This window comes from Hippocampus bargibanti, linkage group LG18, assembly GCF_051943395.1.
Source record: "Hippocampus bargibanti isolate YZ-2025 linkage group LG18, ASM5194339v1, whole genome shotgun sequence".
In the NCBI taxonomy this organism is placed as follows: domain Eukaryota; kingdom Metazoa; phylum Chordata; class Actinopteri; order Syngnathiformes; family Syngnathidae; genus Hippocampus; species Hippocampus bargibanti.
Genome location: NC_142751.1, coordinates 15,649,595 through 15,670,087, shown reverse-complemented (window position 1 = coordinate 15,670,087; position 20,493 = coordinate 15,649,595). Strand labels below are relative to the sequence as shown.

Genomic DNA, 20,493 nt, shown 5'->3' with positions numbered 1-20,493 from the left:
TCATAGTCAGCGATGATTCTTTTCAGTCTGCACTTTTTGCATCACTCAAGGCTAAATCAGGATTTTCATTTATGTATTTTTTTGGCCTACAAGAACCGGTATTATTATTATTATTACTATATTATTTTATTTCTTTTTTAAACAAATGTTGTAATGTATCGCTCCTATTTATAAATTTCGGAGAATATTTTTTAAACCACCAAAATGTATTATTTTTTTGGACAAGAACCGGTATTATGATTATTGTGATTATTATTATTATTGCTATTATTATTATTAGCCTCATCATTATATCATACATCATATCATTATTATTAATATTATACATTATTTTATGTCTTTATTTTTAATTTTTTTACAAATGTGGTAATGTATCACTGCTATAAATGTATACATTTCGGAGAATTCTTATTTTTTTAAACCACCAAATTTGGAGTAGCACAATGCGCATCGATGATCATTTTTCTTTCTGTTTTGCAGTATTTGGTAATTAGGGAGTGAGACGGAGTAGTTGTGCCACCTCTCTGGTGGTCCCATCGCCATGCTGAACTTCTGCCAGGTGTGCAACACATGGCCGACCCCCCAAAGACAAAAAAAAAGCCATGCAATCGCACTTACTTTGTGTCTCGATGAGAGGTTTTGCAATCTCTCCTTTGGGTGCCTAAATTCATTTGTATTCATTTGTCCTGGCAGTCAAAAACCGGATGGCTCAATCACAGCGTGACTCCTTGGCAAAGGGGCAGCGCTCGGTCCGCTCGGTCCAGTCAGTCAGGCGTCGCTATAGGTCGGGCTGAAGCTCCGGGAGGGAAAACGCATGTTGACAAGAGCCTGTCAAGGCAGGACGTACAATCCGTGCGGACACCGAGCTTCCGTCTTGCCGTGCGCGCGTGTGGATAGTCCCCAGCGTTTCATTCATTGAGGCTGCTCCGGATGGACGCAAGGAGGATGTGCCTGTCAGCCTGTCAGCCTGATGCCTGGCGGGGGTGGTGACGGAGTAAGGAGCCTTCCTCCCATGGCTTTCCCTTTTTAAACTTTTAAATGGGGGTCGGGGGGAGGGGGGAGGGGGGGGGTCCGCCCGCCCGGCTCCGGCCACCGTCGAGGTGTCGAGTTTCACGGCCAAGCGGCGGTGAGATGCAACTGCTCGACTCCTGCCTCCTCCTCCTTCTTCTTCTTTTTCTCCAGGGGGGGGTTCATCATCAGCCACGTCATTCGGGGAGGTCGGAATGAGTGGAAGGGGTTAAACTACAAGAGGAGAAGAAGAAGAAGAAGAAGAAAATGACGGGGTTAAAAAAAATATAAAAGGCTATTTTCACATTTCAACAGTTTGTGTGGCAAGCTTCTCTTCAAAGGACAGATTATTTGTTTGAAACAAACAGAGGTTTGTTTGGTTTTTTTTTTGGGGGGGGCTAACTGTTACGGAAGAGCATTAGGGCCAAGTTGAAATATGATTTTTCTTAGAGATGGCGTATTATTCTGGAGAAAAAAGGCGCAGATTTGCTAGATTCAAACTCACAAATTTGCTAGATTCAAACTGGCACATTTTCTCAATTTAAAGTCACAAATTTGCGCCGTGAGAGTTTACAGAAGCTCCCATATTTTGTTTTTCTACCTCTTCCTTTCCTTTCATCACTCGACTGCTGTGAAATGTCAATTTCTCCTCTGCGATACTAATAAAGGTTAATGCAATCCCATTTTTCGAGGGATGTTGAGTTTTAGGTGATGTCAGTGTAGCATATTTTTGGGCGTGGGGCTCGGACCTTGAGTTTGAACCATGTGACTCCTGGCCCACCGCCATCTTAAAATACGTACAACCGTGGGCTTGGTCTTCCTGAATTGTCCCCCCCCCCTATTCATGAGGCGAAATCAATCTGGACTGCAATTCAATCCAAACCAAGTGAGGGCACTTTTGGAAAGGCGGCGACGTTATGGTGTTGAGCATCCACTTTTCAAAGTCAACACGAGAGCTTGTCCAAAGAAAACGCGTGTGCAATTGAAGGCGAAGGCCACGTCGGGACACGAGCCATGAACTGGCAACACACGCTTTAGCTTGTGTTTGCTGCGACAAAATGGACCCTCGGCCCCACTTTGGTCTAAATTACAAAGTTGGCTGTTGCCGGCGCGCTCGATTACGGTGGTTGGCACCAAGTCTGAAAGCCGCCTTTATCCCACCTTCCTGCCCCCCGGCCCCCTCAACCCCTTACGCTCCCGAAATAGGCACACAGGCAAGGCCAGATCAAAGGTTCGCCAAAGGGAAGGGGTCATTAGCGTAGCGCAGGGGCCGACCCGGCCCAATGGCTAGCAGGCCACGCCTCCCGAGCAAATTGCAGAGCGCGACCACGGCACAAGTGCGCTCTTTTACGATGGGATTGCCTCTTACATGCACTGCCGAAACACTCTCATGCATAACTGCTGAAATGCTCTCACACATTTGCCTTAAAAAACAAGCACATACACTGTGAATTGAATTCTTCTCACATTGTATTGTAACGCTATCAAACATGTTATTGAAACTGTTGAAGTGCTCCATCCTGGTCATTTTTTTTCACCCTTGCGCAACAGAATAACTCTCACACATACCTCATTACATTTATTTTCACATGGTCACACTATTAACTCATTCACTGCCATTCCCGAATTTGTTCAGGTTTTGTTTTTGTCATGCTCGGGTGCTGATAAAGCGCTGGTCATGGCCTCTGGCAAGATTTTTTTTCCTTCCACGAGGGGGTAGTATTTGCCTTTTGTCCATGTTAGTGTTTTGTTACAGATTCAGCTGTTGTTGAAGCGCTATATATATATATATATACGTATATCAATATGTATGCATTGTATTTTGTACATCGTATAACTCCAGACCCATGTGACTTAGGAATTAACTTTTTTTTCTGATGAAAGAAGAGAGTCTAGGGTTTCTTACGCGACATTGAATGTTGATGTCGTCCTAAAACTCAATATTCTGTGGGTCCTGCGATTTGAGTGAATAATGACAAAAACCCTGGCACTGGAGTGGACACCTTTTTGCACATCGTCTGCCAGTGAATGAGTTCAAATATTCATACGATTAAAATGCTTACACCGTCTACATTTTTTTTTGCAGAAATGATTTCTTACACACGACTCAACCACTTTCACACAAGAGCGGCTTGTCGGCTTTGGGTGCATCCATGTTTCTCATGGTTTATATTTATCTGAGTGTCACTGACATGACATAAGTTGCATGTTTGAAATTGCTCCCAGAAGCTTTTGGTGAGTGGGGGGAATTGTGGCAGATTTAGAGTCCAAAACATTCAATTTAATCACCTTTCATACACAATTTAAAGGGGCGGTACCAGGTTCTGGGTTGGGTGCTCGGAAAGAATTCAGATTTTTGTGTGTGTGTCGCTCAGCATGTGCTCTTGTGGCTTTTCTCCGAATTCCTACCACGGTGCAAAACCATGACTCGATATAGTCTTGATTGCTTTGGAAGAAAAAAAAAGGAAACTATATCAGGGCTTTTCACATTTTTTTGGGTGTAGGGAATCATTTCACAGGAACGATTATTCTGACAGTAAAACTAGAACATGTATTTTTTTGTCATTGTCATAATTGTCAAACTGCTGACAGCAAAAAAAAGAGTCATTCTTATTTTTGAATTTAGTGCCTCACAATTTAACTCATTCACTGCCAGATGATGTGCAAAAATGTGTCCCCTCCAGTGCCAGCGTTTTTGTCATTTTCATTCAAATTGCAGGACCCACAGAATATTGTGTTTTAGGACTACATAAACATTCAATGCAACGTAAGAAACCTTAAACTCTCTTTTTTCAGCAGAAAAACAAAGTTAATTCGAAGTTATCTGGAGTTATCCGAGCTTGAAATGGGGGGCGGCTGTCCAAAATACAATGCGATCACACATATCGGTTTGGTATATAGCGCTTGAACATCATCTGCAACTGGAACAAAGTGCTAACATGGAAAAAAGGGAAATGCTGCCCCCTTGTGGAAAGAAAAAAAACATTACCAGAGACCATGGCCAACGCTTTATCACACACCCAAACAAGAAAAAACTAAACTGGAACAAATTCGGGAATGGTGCTCTGTCATATTTTCAATTGTCGAATAAATACTGGAATGGCAGAGAATGAGTAAACATCCGGGTTTACCTGAGAGTGTCTCCACGTAAATTTGGATCCGTATCCTAGTGTCAGAGTACAGAGCTGTCATATATTTTCAGACTCCTTTTATATACTTGGCTTGTTTTTTGGGAGGATCGTACTGATATCGGCCACCGTCGGATTGATCTCACATTTGTCACCCAACTACAGTACAGCACACTTGGGTTAGTCGGCCGCTTTCCTTGCCAGCTGGAAAATATGTCGCAGGAGACGCTAGCTGGATTAGCTGCGGCGTGTTGACGTAAAACAAGCCGCCGTCACCGGACAACGACACTGTAAAAGACAGCTCAGTGTGCGCCCGATGTGTTTTCATGCCGTGCCAGAGGCAAAGGTCACAGGGGTTGTTAGCGGTCAAGCGGACACCGCCGTCTGAGCGTTCGCTCGGCTCCGGTCGGCCTCTGCGATGAAGATGACAACACGTGCCCGGAAACTTGCCGGCCATTTTGCTTCGTTTGTATGCAAAAATCCGCCCTCCGCCCCGGTTCTTTGGAGCCCTGTCATTCTTTCACCACAAACATTTCCAGCGCTGACACACCAGAGGCCAAAGCCACCCAGTGGCAGTGGCGCAACCGTAATGAATATGTTCACTTTTTAGAATAATACCGAAGGGGGGCGGGGGGGGGGGGGGGGGAATCTTAAACCGAGCAAGGATGAAGCGAAACAAGTTGGCCTTGTGTAGTCCAGTTTGGGCTTTTTTTTGGCGGTTTGATTGGTGGACCTTTTCCTATTTTCTTCACTAAATTTCACTCGTTTGTTTGTAAAAGACAGACATGTTTTTGGGAAGTCGAAACTCGCCTTGAGTGATTTGTTTGGCAACCGTTTTATACGTTCGCAATGTTTTCAGCTTTTGTTTATAAAATCGGAAGACTGATATGTCAAACATATGTAAGTACTGATGACTTGGCAAGGGGGTCATGAGAACAGAGCAACTATGACGATTGGCTAAAATGGACGCGGGGGGAGTCCGTTTTAGATACAGACGCTTCCCTACTTACGAACATTTGAGTTACGAACAACGCTAGATATGAACATTTTTGTAGTAACACATGTGGTTTCTTCAGCCGTCATCTGTACTTCTTTGAAGGTGTCTGACGTTTTGCTTCTTATCCGAGATTCTTCTTCAGCGAACTAAAGTCTTACTGGTAGTATCGGCCCTTCAAAGAAGTACAGATGACGGCTGAAAAAACCGTTTCATCGATGGACCACTCCTGTACCACTGAGAGCTTCCACTGACGTAACATATGTTGTATTCTTTCCAGTTGTACATGTACATATCTTTATATTGCATATATTTTATTCAGTGTTTATTTTGCAGTACAAACCAATACAGGTGACGTATACAAGCCTTAAACATATTTATATATGCATTAAACATACATTCCCTACAAAACGGAAGCAACTTATGAACGAATTAACCTTACGAGCGACCGTTCGAAACGTATCTCGTTCGTAAGTTGGGGAGCGTTTGTATTCATTTCAAGGCCTCGCGTGGAAGAAAACTCACTGACATGAGCAAAAAGCCATATACGACTCCCCAAAAAAATGTAGAAGTTTGCTGCTTTGACATGCTATGACCTCTGGGATTTTTCAGGCTGATTGGAACTCTCCCTTTCTACTTGAATATGTTCCAGAAAAGCCTCGTGCGGCTCCACTGGGCAACAGAAGCTTTTTTTTTTTGCAGAACACTGACTGACAAATGACCAATTTGGCAACAAACACACGCGGAAGCTAGCCCGCAACTGTACGAGTGCGCCTATAGAAGACGTGTCGACATGCAGGCACGTGCGGATAGACGTAGTCAAGTACATATGTGTGTCTCTCTCCGTTAACACGCAATGGGATTACTTGGAACGCTGTGAAATTGCACTTTAGAGACTCCTCCCAAAACCAGAGATCAGTGCAACGGTACGAGAACATCTAATTTCATGAAATGGTGCCGAAAACATGTAATTCACTGCATGACTAAATATGACTTCAATGGCACCATGCACGGTCCATTCGTCTTCTTGATTAGTGGTGGCTAAAGTACTCAGACTTTGTACTTCAGTCTTGTAGAACTACAGTACAGAGACTGGCAAAAAGCCCTCAGGTAAATGTAGCGCCGATTCAATTTATGTATTTATGGAAAAGTAAGAATAAAAAATACACAAAAAAAACAAAACAAACAAAAAAAGGCACACCCTACAAACGTGTAGTACTTAAGTCAAAATACAGTACGTCATGTACTCAGATTGGGGGAAAAAAGCTCAAAGATACCATTTTACCAAACAGAGCTACATTATATTATGCGTGGAGATAAGAAATATATAAATAAATAAATATATAAACAAACGAATGAATAAATAAATAAAGACATAAATAAACAACAAATAAATGAATGAATAAGTGAATAAATAAATATGTGAATAAATTCATATTTGTATAAACAAATACTGTACATAAATACATACATAAATGAGTAAATAGTAAATAAATAAATAAATAAATAAATGAATAAGTAAATACTGTAAATAAATATACAATAAGTGCATAAATAGGCGCATGAATAAATAACTACATACATAAATGAGTGAATAATAAATAAATAAATCAACCAATAAATAAATACATGTAAAAAAAAACTGGTGTCGGAAGTTTTCAGACTAAATTCTGCTGTGCAAAATGACGCATCCCAGACTGAAAAGCCACATAAGTGATACGCCTTGTTGCATGCAGGCTATATTTACTGTAAGTGGCAACTTGGTTAGAAGAAAAATAATGTTGACACATCATTAATGGCAAATTAAAAAGTTCTTTTGGGTATTTCATTGGGACGTACGCTCGCTCATTCAGTTTGTCAAGCGGAATATCGATCAACTCATGTATTGTGACGATGATGATGACGATGATGATGATGATGACGATGACGATGACGATGATAGAGAACAAAGAGGGGATGAAAAAGCACCATTTGACTTTGTGGCTTGCTCGCACTGCTCCTTTTTCCTTTTCTTGACATCCGACATGGAAAGAGCGAGGCCGAGTGAAAGCTGCTCGTCCTCGGCCGGCCCAGAAAATCGCTGTCCAGATTCCAGCCATGCCTTGTATAAAAGGACTTCATTATGCTCTCAGAATATCGACTAGACAAATATTTGCCTTGGTCATTATGATGCTGTATCCACTCCCCCCCCCCCCCCCCCCCCCCCTCGGCGGACCCGCGTCCTACACCAGACTCAGTGTTCTGCCTTCAATCGCCCCCCCTTTAACGGAAAAGAGAGGAGCGCCTTGGAGAAATACAAGCTAATCCGTCCACTTTGAGGGCACCGTTCAAAATGGTGATTTCTGACAATGGCGGCGGGGTGTCGGCACGTCCTGCGGATTCGCTTGATGATTCTGACCAAAATTGTGAAGTGCTCAGGAAGCGCGAGTCTCCGAGAGCCCCGCGTCCCTGCAAACAGATGGTCTTTCATTCGGATGTCTCAAATATTGCCCTGGCTCCCACCTTCCTCTCCGCATTCCGCCAATTGCCAGTGAGACGCCCCCCCCCCCCACGAGGAGGGCTTTATATACGTTTCCCAGGTAGTTCCCCCGCACCCCTGGCAAAAGTACACTTCCGAAACAAAAGCATGTATTTTGTTACTCTTTTTAAGGACATTTTTCAGGTACAACTTTTCCAAATACTAGCCGTCATGGCGGTGATTTGTTTGTTTGTTTGTTTGTTTTCTTTGACTTGCGAACAGGAATCTGAGACTCGCACAGTCAAGTAACGAAAATGTGTCATCTCGTGGAAAAATACAAGCTGTTAATGGGCATTCCCAGTTGAAATTTAGCGTCAGGCCAAACATAATACCGAGAAAAATGCACAGCCATTTCATTTTGCTAAAGTAAGATAGCTTAATGTTAACGGCGCAAAGCTAACACTGAGCAATGTTACTTTGGCGTTATAAACCTTCAAATGGCAGATTATTTTATTGTCCATCTACTAAAGCGCACATGTTGTTGTTGACTCGTGTCCGCGTGTTCCTTGGTTACTGAGCGTATTGCCTTGCTTACTTAAAATGCAGCTTGTGCCATGTTGTCATGAAATAAGTACTATGGGATGCATCGTGTGGAGGTTTGGACGGATCGAGCGGCGCCTTGGAGGGTGGAAAGATCATTTTAATTATTAACCACACTGAGAATGAACCTCAAACGTTCAAAAGTCTCCCAGACGGATTGAGTCGGATTTCGCATTTGATGATACCGAGCCGACAACTGAATGTCAAAAGATGAAAAGTTACGCACTGAAAGTAAAACCGCGCTAATTAGTTGAAAGCTGATCATTTTTTTCTGTTCATATCTATATCTATCTATATAGCAATCTATTAGCTAACAAGCTAGCTTTCTATCTATTTGAGTTACTTTCAGGTTGAGTGAAACGCTGGCGCATGTGGCTGCCGCTGCTCACATCCTGTGACTTTAAAGTGACCTTGAGAATTTTGCTTATAAATGGCATGTATTATTATTATTATTTGGCTATCTATCTATCTAGCTATTAGCTATCGAGCTAGCTTGCTATCTATTTCAGTTACTTGTCATGTTAGACGAAAACAAAAATGAGTAGACAATTTATATTCATATTTCATATTAGCTATATAGCTAGCTACCTAGCTATTTGAATCAGGAAACTTATTGGCTATCTAGCTAGCTATCTATTAGCTGTCTAGCTATCTTGTCGCTGGCTAGCTAGCTTTCTATCTTTATGAGTGATTCCGGGTTGAGCGCGTGCGGCTGCCGCTGCTCCCCCACAGAAAAACGTATCCTGTGATTGTAAAGTGACCTTGAGAGTTTTGAAAGGGGCTTAGATATGAAATGGATTCTTCTGTTTGACCTTTTTCAGATTGTATGATTGTATTGATTAAAGCTGGATGTGTCCATGGCTCCTGAAATGCCTTTCAGATGGTTTGGAAAGCGAGGGGACATCCCGAAGCAGGAAATTGGAAGAATTTCCCCTTTAATGGCAACCGTCCTCACAACTGATCCTCGCCCGCTCTGTGACACCTTTGTGGACGCACTTGACGGGCAGGTAGGCCTTCACGGCATTTCCAAGACCTTATTTTTATCTTCACCCCTTCACTTCAAGAGTGGAAACGGCGTTTTGGAGTCATCCGGGCGAGAAAAAGCAGATCGTCAAACGTTAAGACTAAGAACACAGCAGACCTCTGCGAAAGCCCTCAGGACTGCACAATCAACATTTCATTTCCTCTGGCGAGCCATACCAAAGCATCTGTCACGTTCAAAAAGGAGCAACGGCAGAAGAATGGCCGTCATTCAGCGTTCTTACAAAAAGGGCCTCACTAAAAAATTAGACATATATATATATATGTAGAGAGAGGGAGAGAGATTTTTTTTCTTTCAGTTCTGAGTACATTTGATTAGGTAACGGCAGGGATGGAAATAAAATGGAACCAAATTACAATGGCGATCATGAAGGGAAAATCTGAGAGCTGTTTGATTAGAATCAGTCGTTATAGTTGCAAAAAAAATGTGAGAAGGTCCACTTTGGTTCAATTTTGCTAAAGTAAAATCGAAAGGAAGGAAAACATGCTGACTGGCAGCCACACCCGCCAGCATTCACTCAACCCGAAAGTAACTGAAATAGATAGAAAGATAGCTAGCTCGCTCGCTCACTCGATCGATCTACAGCTGGATCGAGCGATCTATAGCTAGATAGCTGATAGATAGCCAGCGCGATAGCTAGATCTAACAAAGCAAGATAAAAAGGCCTACTAGAACATTTGAGTATTTGTTGGTAATATCTGCATAAATGTATTCAAACCAAATCTATCTAGCTAGCTATCTATTAGTTATCTAACTAGCTATCTATTGGCTAGCTATTATCTAGCTAGTTAGCTTTCTATCAATTTGAGTGATTCCGGGTTGAGTGACCGCTGGCGCGTGTGGCTGCCGCTGCTCACCCACAGAAAAACGTATCCTGCGACTGTAAAGTGACCTTGAGAGTTTTGAAAGGCGCTTGGAAATGAAATGGATTACTGTTATAAACTATGATAGTGAAGGCCGGGGGCAGATAGATAGCAAAAGAAAAAAATTTGTACAGGTTCCATCACATCATTTTTCAAGCCAAAGTGCTTTTCTCGCACATTATTTGTCCAATGCCACTTTCTGCTCTAATACGTGATAAGACTTTTTCCTCCCCCCTTCAACGACTCTGAATGTAAAAGGAATAAAAGCGTAGTTGGGCTTTTATCGATTGTTTCACTCAGGCTCGATGATTTTTCTCCTTTTTTCCTAATGACCCATGTCTGCATTCATTTCGAGAATTTCCACCAGCGCGTCCAGTCAAGGCCCACTTGTTGAAATTGTTGCCTCCCAATCCAGATAAAAGGTGCGCAATTCCATAGAGAATGTTCCACATTTACTCCGTGAAAATGAATACATGTCAACGGAAAGAGGCAAGATGGCCCCGACGGACCTTATAGATAGTTCAACCTATGCGGAGGCTATTTATGGCGTGTTAGCACATCGCATGAGCCGTGCTTGCGTTGAATGCAGCCTTTATGCGCCTCTGTTATTTCTGTGGAGCGCTTAACAGAGCCAAAAACTAGAGAAAAAGCAATGCCACTGTGCACTACACAATGGAAACTAAAAATAAAACGGCAGAAGAAGGGTAGTCCGCAGAAAGTCATCCAAGAGATATGCTGAATGGATGACATCATTTCTGCCTGATGGAATAAAACTGAAGGTATTGCCTTCAAACACACACGACGTTTTGGAGCAGTTCTGTCCAAACGGGAGCTGGGATGTGTGTTTTATGGCTAGTCGTTAAGCTTTTCGCTGCCATACTGCCAACACGCAGCGACAAAAAAACTGAAACAGTGTGGTACATGTGGTTCAAATGTGGTCCGAATCTGGAAAAAGACATGTTTTTCTTTGACGGACACCTGATAATGATCCAAATATAATGACGGGGCTCACTTTGAAACAAAATGGCTGCCTTCTTGTTCAGTTTCAAACGTGGCGGCCTTGAGAGTAAAAAAAAAAAAAAACTATAAAAGACCTGCTGGACAATTTGAAGAGGGCCATTATATCCCTCACAATTATTCACATTTAAAGCCCCCAGCCACGACCCCCCCCCCACTTCCCCAAAAAACACTACTGCCGCTTCAGTATGTCTCTGAGGTTAACATACGCCCCCTGGTGGACCTCTATTGTCCATGCAGGATGTCTCATCGAAGCAGACAGGATCAAAGACGCTTCTAATCAAAAGGCACCTATTAGAAAAACATCATAAAGTCACAAGCCGCCATAGACAACATCTTTAAAGTGGTTTGTACTTCCATGTGAACCGGCAAATCAAACGATGACCTTTTAACGATTCGGAGAACTGTCGAGCAACAGAAGGAAAATTAGTAGCTCGCGACGGGTGTCCTCTATTTTTCTCTGAGCATATACAATAATTGACACACACACACACACACACACACACACACACACACACACACACACACACACACACACACACACACACACACACACACACACACACACACACACACAAAGTGCTGAAACCTGTGCTGACTAATCCCCAGCTGTGTATTTTGAGTGCCAGCAGCCACGCAAAGACGATGGAGTCACGAGCGAGGCCTTGCGGCCCCGAACGCCACACTTGTCCCACTAAAGGCAACCTTAATGACAGGCTTGTCTAAAGCTGGAGTCTGAAGCGTAAGACTCCGGATTCTGTTTATCTGCGCCTGGATCTCCTCAACTGACTTTAAGTAAGACAGTTTGAAGAAAAAAAAGAGCCCCCGCTATTATTTGTTTTGTGGCTCAGGAGGTCACAAAGTACAAATACAGTACTTGCTTACTGAAGTCACATACATTTTCAGGTTAGTAGTCAATTTCTTCATCAAATTTGAATCAATAGTGAGCTTCAATTATGATATGATAAAGATGAACTGGTTACGTGATTGATAAATTACAAAATCTCACCCAAAAAGTGACAAAATACAAATAAGGCTGATTCGGCATTGAAAGGTGCAATACCAGTGATAACCACAGGATGGCGGAAATCGCTCACAGCACCTCCAATTTGTGCCTCAGAGAAGAAGAGTGCCGTCCCAAATGTACACTAACACACCCCCGAGAAACTCATTTATGAATTTTAATCTCAGTTTAATCTAAACATGGCAAAATGCTCACTTCTATGCCAGTTTGGGGAGACTGAAAGCTCAGTTTACTTTGACGCATACATTAAAAATGAATGGGTACAAAAATCAGAATGTGATTTTGTCCCACAAAAAAATGTTGGCTATTAAACAATCGAACATTTGTCTATTTTCACCTTCCAGGATTATGCTGGACGCTTGTAATGAAGTCTTTTATCCAATAGCTAATTCATATCGTAGTATGAGTCACACTAACTCAACTTCCTGCTCAAAGTCTACCATGTCGCAAAGAGACACGCACGCACTTTTGAAAGTGAGAACAAGTGGACCTGTGTCGGGGTCCGGCCTTCGGACCCATGAAGGAGACTCACTGAGGCCCGTTTGATTGCTAGCGGCCATCAAAGGGCTTCATTTAAAGCGCCACATGAAAGCGTAGCCTTCTAACTCCTTCCCCTGGCAAGAGGCACGCTGTTGACTTACGCATCTGTTTACTTGGCGAAAGGCAGCTTCAGTGCCCTTCCTTTCGACCGACACGCCGTCACTGATCGACGCCATTAAGTCCTTGGGCGGGGATGATGAAAAGAAAATACGGCCGCCGAGATGGTTCAAATGCGTTACTTGTTTCGTTCGGACAACATATAGAGCAGAGCGACTTTGGGAACATCCGGGCAGGCATGCTGCAAAAGCTGACGATGACCAACCTTGTTGTTTTTTTTCGTTGAATACTAAATATATTTCAGGCTCGTCCATATAATGTATTTTTCCAGATAAATATCGCACGTCATGTAGTTCTAACATCAAGGTACATTTCATGACTGCCATTTGTCCGAGTGGCAGTACCACACGTAACCACAAGAGGACGACGCACCCCCTGGAGCATTGAGGTTAGATTTGGAACAATCGCGGGAGAGCGCGAATAGATAAAAAAATCGAGCCACACTGGTTCAAGTTATGTTTAATAGTTGCAAAATGCGATAGAAAACAATGTCAAAACCACTAAGATTAGACCAAATCGCACATAACACCCCTGTGTCCCCGGGGTTGACTAAGGGCTACGTTCGGCCATATTGTATTTTTGTATGTTTTACACGTGTACATCTATTTCGGGTCAATTGAAGTCGTTTGCGCAACATTTCGAGTGTATGGCGCACTCAAATCTTCAACGCGAGCTCCTTCTCAATCGGCCCAATTGGCTCACCATACATTCGGGGAAGTTATTCGCGTATTTTCCAGTAGGCGGCGATAAAAGACCAACTGTAAAAATTGGATTACGACCGAAGTAAAAGTCCACCCCTGTCTTCCAACACGTCCTCAGGTTTTCAATACATAGAAGGTCTTGGCAGTACGCAGTCATAACGGAGCTTCGTCTGTATAACTGAAAAATGTCCGGTCGCGGCAAAGGAGGAAAAGGACTTGGAAAGGGAGGCGCCAAACGCCACCGCAAAGTTCTCCGAGACAACATCCAAGGGATCACCAAACCCGCCATCCGTCGACTCGCTCGTCGCGGTGGAGTCAAGCGTATCTCGGGTCTCATCTATGAAGAAACTCGGGGTGTTCTCAAGGTCTTCCTGGAGAACGTCATCCGAGACGCTGTCACCTACACCGAACACGCTAAAAGGAAGACCGTCACCGCCATGGATGTGGTCTATGCTCTGAAGAGACAAGGCCGTACCCTGTACGGATTCGGCGGTTAAAGTCTGCCGCTTTAACCAGCAAAACCAAAACGGTCCTTTTAAGGACCACAAACAAATCTGAAAAGGGAACATCATTCCATTAACATTATTTCTTACACTTCGTCAGAATGGTTTACTTGTATGTATAAATCTCCAACAAATACTACAATATTGTATTATGATAATGGGAGTTTACAGTCCTACCTCTACATGATACAGAAATCAATCTTGCACGGATCACACTAGCATAATTCAAAAATGATATTTGTGATGAAACTGGATCTCCATAAACGGATGAAAGACATCTATAAAAAACTATTATAAGAAACAATATCTGATTAATACATCACTTAGTGTGTTTTATTCAGTCTTCTGCCAACTGTTAATACAGTGACAATAATCAATAAAATTATATATGTACAATGTTTTTTTTTTGTTTTATTTCGAACATGCTTAGAAACAAGATTACAGTAAATATAAAAACATCAGAAATAAGACTTTTGAGCTGAAAGCGGCTTTATGTTTTTGGTTTGCAATTCAAACGACTTCGCCGTGTCGAACAAAGTGACTTTCTTTTGGAATAAATGTATAAGTGCTTTTCAAAACGTAGCTGGAAAATTGAACAAAGGGCTTGACCACGTGACCGTGGTTCGCCTTTACTGGGTAACTTGAAGGCTTACAGTAAGCGCGAGATCCTTTCTACCAATCAAAAAAGTGGCGCTGGCAGAGCAAAATTTGCATGCACGTCTCTATAAGAGCTCTGACTCAGTTCCCCCACCTTCATCATTTCGGACGTTGTCTGATCGTCTTCGCCAACATGCCCGAACCCGCCAAGTCTGCGCCCAAGAAAGGCTCCAAGAAAGCCGTCACCAAGGCTGCCGGGAAGCCCGGTAAGAGGCGAAGAAAGGGGAGGAAGGAGAGCTACGCCATCTACGTCTACAAGGTCCTCAAACAGGTCCACCCCGATACCGGTATCTCTTCCAAGGCGATGAGTATCATGAATTCGTTCGTCAACGACATCTTCGAGCGAATCGCTTCTGAGGCTTCTCGTCTGGCCCACTACAACAAGCGCTCCACCATCACCTCTCGGGAGATCCAGACCGCAGTCCGTCTCCTGCTACCCGGTGAGCTGGCCAAGCACGCCGTGTCCGAGGGCACCAAGGCCGTCACCAAGTACACGAGCTCCAAGTAAACTGGCAACGTCTCAATCCAAAGGCTCTTTTAAGAGCCACCCAACTCCATCTGAGAGTCTTACTTCTTGTTTTTGTGTGCTTTTAATATGCGTTTTTTATTAACTGAAAAATAAAGTTTTTATATATATATATATATATATATATATATATATATATATATATATATAGCATATTCCTTCCTCGTCAAATGTTTTTACTTGCGCAGACATAACTGCCTTTTGAAATGTTCAAAAACCCACGAGCCAGTGTCACTTTTTACAATTATTATATTGATATTAACATTATATTTAGTTTAAATTTATAGTTTCTAAGTTTCAATGACACCTAAGTTTACCCACAATTACACACCAACAGCATTAATCGTTTTTAAACTGGGAATAGCATCAAAACTACCGCTAAAACAAATTGAAACTGAACAATGTCATAATGCAGTTAATACTATAAATGATGAACTCGTGAGCCTTTGCTAAATTGTGGAAAACCCCAAAATTAATTAGGCACATATTCAAAACGACCACGGCTTGTTTGACTTTTAATTGAAATTGTTTTTCATATATCATTACTTTTGCCAGTTTCTGTTATAATCCGTGTCTGCGGGTCTTTCATAAAGGGGAGTTGTATCAACATTTTTATGAAACGTGTAAAATAGTTGTATTTAAATCTGATCAATAAATAACAGCAATTAGTGTCTAGCAACACAGTCTTAAATGATATATTTACCAATTTAAATGACCATCCCTCAGCAATAACATGGTAGTAAAGACTGTTGTCTTTACTACCATGTTATAGTATAACCCATGCAGCAAAATAACCATGGATTTTATCCAGTAAGTTATCCAATACATGATAACGGAGATACCCGGGATGTGACAGTTATGAAATTACTATATCCACAAACATAAAACCTATTTATTTACAAAACATATGTGCACATACTGCACTACTAATTCAGAAACTGTTGTGGTGTCATTGCTCCAGTTCTACTTGAATCCATTCTAGTAATGTGGATGTTTTTTTTTCCTATTTGCAATTAAATATAAGTGAAGAGAATAGAGAACGAGTACGATGAAAACTGAAATTGTTGCTTTCGTGAACATTTTTTACTGTTATTGAGACACTGGCAGTTAGCAGAGCATTAACAAATTCGGTGTGTTTGCTGCCATCAGAAAAACGTCGACTTGCTCCGTAACGATCATCGACATATGTCAATTTGCACTTTGGATGCCTGGAAAAAGGTGTTGTGTCATCTGTTAACCAAGGTGGAAAGCTCTGCGAGCGATTTCCAATCTTTTAGAAGATAAACAATTGAGAGAAATCATCCACCCTCGTCGCTCGAAGCAGCAAATAGGTGCCTTTTTGAGCCTCTGCAAAGAAACCAAAGCAATTCAGCGAGCTGGAAATCGCCTCAATCAGGAGCAATACGTGTTATGTTATCATATTAAATTAATTTAGGCGTCAATGATGATTTTTTGCGTTATTATTAGCGTTTAAAGTGCGCGCAGAAAACACAGGTCAACACAGTTTAGACACAAAGAGGTTGGTTGACTCTCCACGGTTCTCATAGCTTGACTCTCTCCGGTTCTCATGTACTGGTTAAGTACTGTATCTCAAGCGGGCTGACTCATAATCAGCGTTTCGTGTTCGACAGCAAACGACCTAGAAAATGGCCGAAGTCGCTCCCGCTCCCGCCGCCCCGGCGAAAAGCAGCACCAAGAAGAAGGCGGCGTCCAAGCCCAAAGCGCCCGGAACCAGCGCCACCGAGCTCATCCTGGAGGCCGTGGCCGCATCCAAAGAGCGCAATGGCGTCTCCCTGGCAGCTCTCAAGAAACACCTGGCGAGCAAAGGCTACGACGTCGAGAAGAACAAAGCTCGCCTCAAGACGCTCATCAAAAACATGGTGGCCAAGGAAGTCCTCGTTCAGACCAAGGGCACCGGCGCTTCCGGCTCCTTTAAGATGAACAAGAAGACCGATGCCAAGGCACCGAAAGCCAAAGCGGCACCGGCGAAGGCCAAGCGCTCCCCGGCCAAGCCCAAAGCCGCCGCCAAGAAATCCGCCGCGAGCAAGAAGCCCAAAACGACCGCAGCCAAGGCCGCCGCCAAGAAAGCCACCAAGAAAAGCGCGTCTCCAAAGAAGACCAAGAAGCCGGTGGCGAAGAGCGCCAAGAAGGCCGCCACCCCCAAGAAGGCCGCCCCGGCTAAGAAGACCGTCGCCGTCAAGAAGGCTCCGGCGAAGAAGGTTTCCAAGCCCAAAACGGTCAAGAAGACAGCAGCTAAGAAGAAGTGAAGTGTTTTACAGTAACTGCGTCACATAAACAAAGGCTCTTTTCAGAGCCACCACTTCCATTATAAAGAGTTGTCCCATTTGTATATAAACGTTGAAACACTCACTGACATTTCGATGAAAACTGGAGGTATGGGAAGATTTACATAACGTAACTTTGATCAAAAACATTTCTAGTGATAAATTTCATTTTACATCTATATTGCCGAAGTACAAAGATAAAGGTTTGACTTTATCTCAGCAAGAGTGCATTTTTTAGTGATTTCTTTTAGTGAACTTTTTTGTTCATTTGTAGCTCTTTTGCCTAGCACTTTGTATGCAGCCCGTAATTGTTTCAAAAGTCTAAATAAAATGAAGTCCATTTTGATCTTTTCACCAATCAGTTATCTTTAGTGATATAACAAAACAAACCTGCTAACAAATTGAACATTACTCAAGATGACACGTATTCTATTTATAATTGTATTTTATTTATTATTGTATCTATGCTTGTCTGTGACTGTAAAGCTTCATTGAGAGCTTTGAAAGGCTCTTGAAATAAAATGTATCATTTTTATTATAATGATTTGGTTTTCTAGCAATTTCTTATCTGGACACAAAAACACTCAAACCAAAATAATAAAGGGTACATATAAGAAATATCGCTTCTCATTTTACGCTAGCAAACTAGATTGAGTAAATATAAAATCAACGCATACATAAATGAGGGCGCCAAAGGCACGTTTGTTACACACTCATTGTTTGGTCCGAATGAAATTCTATAAAAAGTTCGCCAGACGGTGGTCAGCTGTACCCGATGCTGATTGGTTTGATTCGAATAAACGCCATCAAATAGTTAAGCAGCTTTCGCGCGGGCCTTTCCTCAAAAGCACCTATCTCGATCCAGATTGGTTTGATTCAAATAGACGTGATCCAATGGTTAAGCAGCTTTCGCGCGGGCTTTTCTTAACAGCGCCAATCAACGCTCTCTTTCCTGTATAAATTCCCCAGCTTTCTGACTTGTGAGCTATATTTCCTTGTAGTAAGACAGGAGCACCATGGCAAGAACCAAGCAGACAGCCCGCAAATCTACGGGAGGCAAAGCCCCCAGGAAGCAGCTCGCCACAAAGGCGGCCCGAAAGAGCGCCCCGGCCACCGGTGGCGTCAAGAAGCCGCATCGTTATCGCCCCGGCACCGTGGCCCTTCGCGAGATCCGTCGCTACCAGAAGTCCACCGAGCTTCTCATCCGCAAGCTGCCCTTCCAGCGCCTGGTGAGGGAGATCGCCCAGGACTTCAAAACCGACCTTCGCTTCCAGAGTTCCGCCGTGATGGCTCTCCAGGAGTCCAGCGAGGCCTACCTTGTGGGCCTTTTCGAAGACACCAATCTGTGCGCCATCCACGCCAAGCGCGTCACCATCATGCCCAAAGACATCCAACTGGCCCGTAGGATCCGCGGCGAGAGAGCTTAGGCTTTCTTTCCAATACCACAACGGCTCTTTTAAGAGCCACCACATTGACACCTAAACGAAACATTCCTCCTCATTGTACATGATTCATTTTAAGAATAACTTATTAATACTTCCACAAGAAGGAGATTAGCAATGATTTAGTGCTTCTGGTTGATGCCATGCATAATTAAGAAAGTTGGACAAAAAAGAATTTACGTATAAATCCATTCTGTTTTATGATTGTATACATTTACAATTGTAATATAAAAAACTAATGATTCCGTCGAAAGATTTATACCGCAAGCAGAGGTTTTATTTCCTCTTAATATCAATCAGAATCAGAAAACCTTTATTCGTCCCACAATGGGGACATTTGCAGTCCACAGCAGCAATTGAAAGGCAATGGGATGGGGGGTGAAAGGATAGAAAACAAGATATTGTGAGCATAACAAAATAAAACTGTCAACTGTATACTGTGCAAATGTAAATGTGCAAACCCGTTTCATAAAAAACTACGGCCTTTTAAATCAATTTCTTAAAATATTTTTCTTGTTGCAAAAATTGCCTGAATGTAATTATAACGTATACAGTATTAATAAATACCATAATACATATTTGCAAAATTATATACTACATGTGTCAATGTTATTAGAATGAATAACTAAATTCACGTTTATTTATTCTGAGGTCATTAGACAATAGCGCCGATTTGGTGGCATAGCGATTATAATATACAAAGCGGGAGGAGCAGATGAGTAGCCAGTCTAATCGATAATTTGCTAATCATTTCCTAGTCTATAAATGTGAATTCTTCTTCTATTTTAGAGCTGATCAAGCGCGACATATTTGCGCCCACGGTTCACAGCCTCCACAAAGAGCGAGCGCGATGTAACTCTTTGCTGATTGGACAACCGTTTCCCCGCAGCGGGTTGGCCAATGAATGAGCAGCAAGTACATGTATAAATATCACGACAGTCAGAGCTGTCGGAACATACAAACTTTTGACCTACTCAACTATCAGACATGTCTGGACGCGGCAAAACCGGAGGCAAGGCCAGAGCAAAGGCAAAGACCAGGTCTTCTCGTGCAGGACTGCAGTTTCCCGTCGGCAGAGTTCACAGACTTCTCCGCAGAGGCAACTACGCTCAGCGCGTGGGTGCCGGCGCCCCAGTCTACTTGGCTGCCGTCCTCGAATATCTGACCGCTGAGATCTTGGAGTTGGCTGGCAATGCCGCCCGCGACAACAAGAAGACCAGGATCATTCCTCGTCATTTGCAACTGGCTGTCCGCAACGACGAGGAGCTCAACAAACTTCTCGGCGGTGTCACCATAGCGCAGGGCGGCGTGCTCCCCAACATCCAGGCTGTTCTTCTTCCCAAGAAGACTGAGAAAGCCGGCAAAGCCAAATAAATATCGTCTCCTGATATTACCCACAAACGGCTCTTTTAAGAGCCAACCACTTCTTTCCAAAGAGAAACATTCCTTAATATTTTGCATCATACTAGTTAATGGTATTAACAGTAGAAGGTAACGAAAACATCGTCATTACTAATAGCAAGCATAAATATTTATTTAATTTAAAACGGAAGTACGCCGTACTTTGTATGAAATACTCCAAAGGGAA

The 20,493-nt window shown here is 42.8% G+C and overlaps 6 protein-coding genes across 9 annotated transcripts in view; 5 read left to right on the top strand and 1 right to left on the bottom strand.

Annotated features, from left to right (window-relative positions):
- The window catches only part of LOC148884946 (uncharacterized), a 72,540-nt gene that overhangs the window by 49,358 nt on the left and 2,689 nt on the right, over positions 1-20,493 (bottom strand). The window contains exons 1-2 of one of the 4 annotated variants that reach the window (XM_089021239.1): positions 12,776-12,908; positions 619-1,242 (exon numbers count right to left, since the gene is read on the bottom strand). In XM_089021239.1, the coding sequence (XP_088877365.1) occupies positions 619-671 (53 nt within the window). In that variant the 5' untranslated portion in view covers positions 672-1,242; positions 12,776-12,908. Of the gene's footprint in view, positions 1-618; positions 1,243-4,139; positions 4,259-12,600; positions 12,909-20,493 lie in introns of those variants that run through there. The other 3 variants (XM_089021240.1, XM_089021242.1, XM_089021241.1) reach the window with 3 other exon arrangements.
- LOC148884952 (histone H4) lies at positions 13,650-14,273 on the top strand. Its single transcript, XM_089020530.1, has one exon. The coding sequence runs from the start codon at positions 13,678-13,680 to the stop codon at positions 13,987-13,989; it is 312 nt and encodes a 103-aa protein (XP_088876656.1). The 5' UTR covers positions 13,650-13,677; the 3' UTR covers positions 13,990-14,273.
- Positions 14,741-15,272, top strand: LOC148884951 (histone H2B-like). Its single transcript, XM_089021245.1, has one exon. It carries the CDS (start codon positions 14,786-14,788, stop codon positions 15,158-15,160), a length of 375 nt encoding a protein of 124 aa, XP_088877371.1. The 5' UTR covers positions 14,741-14,785; the 3' UTR covers positions 15,161-15,272.
- Positions 16,802-17,855, top strand: LOC148884950 (histone H1-like). Its single transcript, XM_089020818.1, has one exon. The coding sequence runs from the start codon at positions 16,825-16,827 to the stop codon at positions 17,443-17,445; it is 621 nt and encodes a 206-aa protein (XP_088876944.1). The 5' UTR covers positions 16,802-16,824; the 3' UTR covers positions 17,446-17,855.
- Positions 18,480-19,032, top strand: LOC148884949 (histone H3-like). The gene has a single exon (XM_089020819.1). The coding sequence runs from the start codon at positions 18,480-18,482 to the stop codon at positions 18,888-18,890; it is 411 nt and encodes a 136-aa protein (XP_088876945.1). The 3' UTR covers positions 18,891-19,032.
- LOC148884948 (histone H2A-like) lies at positions 19,260-20,329 on the top strand. The gene has a single exon (XM_089021244.1). It carries the CDS (start codon positions 19,893-19,895, stop codon positions 20,277-20,279), a length of 387 nt encoding a protein of 128 aa, XP_088877370.1. The 5' UTR covers positions 19,260-19,892; the 3' UTR covers positions 20,280-20,329.

Excerpts from the sequence above, each read along its gene's own strand:
- LOC148884952 (XM_089020530.1), top strand. The coding sequence starts at position 13,678 with ATGTCCGGTCGCGGCAAAGGAGGAAAAGGACTTGGAAAGGGAGGCGCC.
- LOC148884951 (XM_089021245.1), top strand. The coding sequence starts at position 14,786 with ATGCCCGAACCCGCCAAGTCTGCGCCCAAGAAAGGCTCCAAGAAAGCC.
- LOC148884950 (XM_089020818.1), top strand. The coding sequence starts at position 16,825 with ATGGCCGAAGTCGCTCCCGCTCCCGCCGCCCCGGCGAAAAGCAGCACC.
- LOC148884949 (XM_089020819.1), top strand. The coding sequence starts at position 18,480 with ATGGCAAGAACCAAGCAGACAGCCCGCAAATCTACGGGAGGCAAAGCC.
- LOC148884948 (XM_089021244.1), top strand. The coding sequence starts at position 19,893 with ATGTCTGGACGCGGCAAAACCGGAGGCAAGGCCAGAGCAAAGGCAAAG.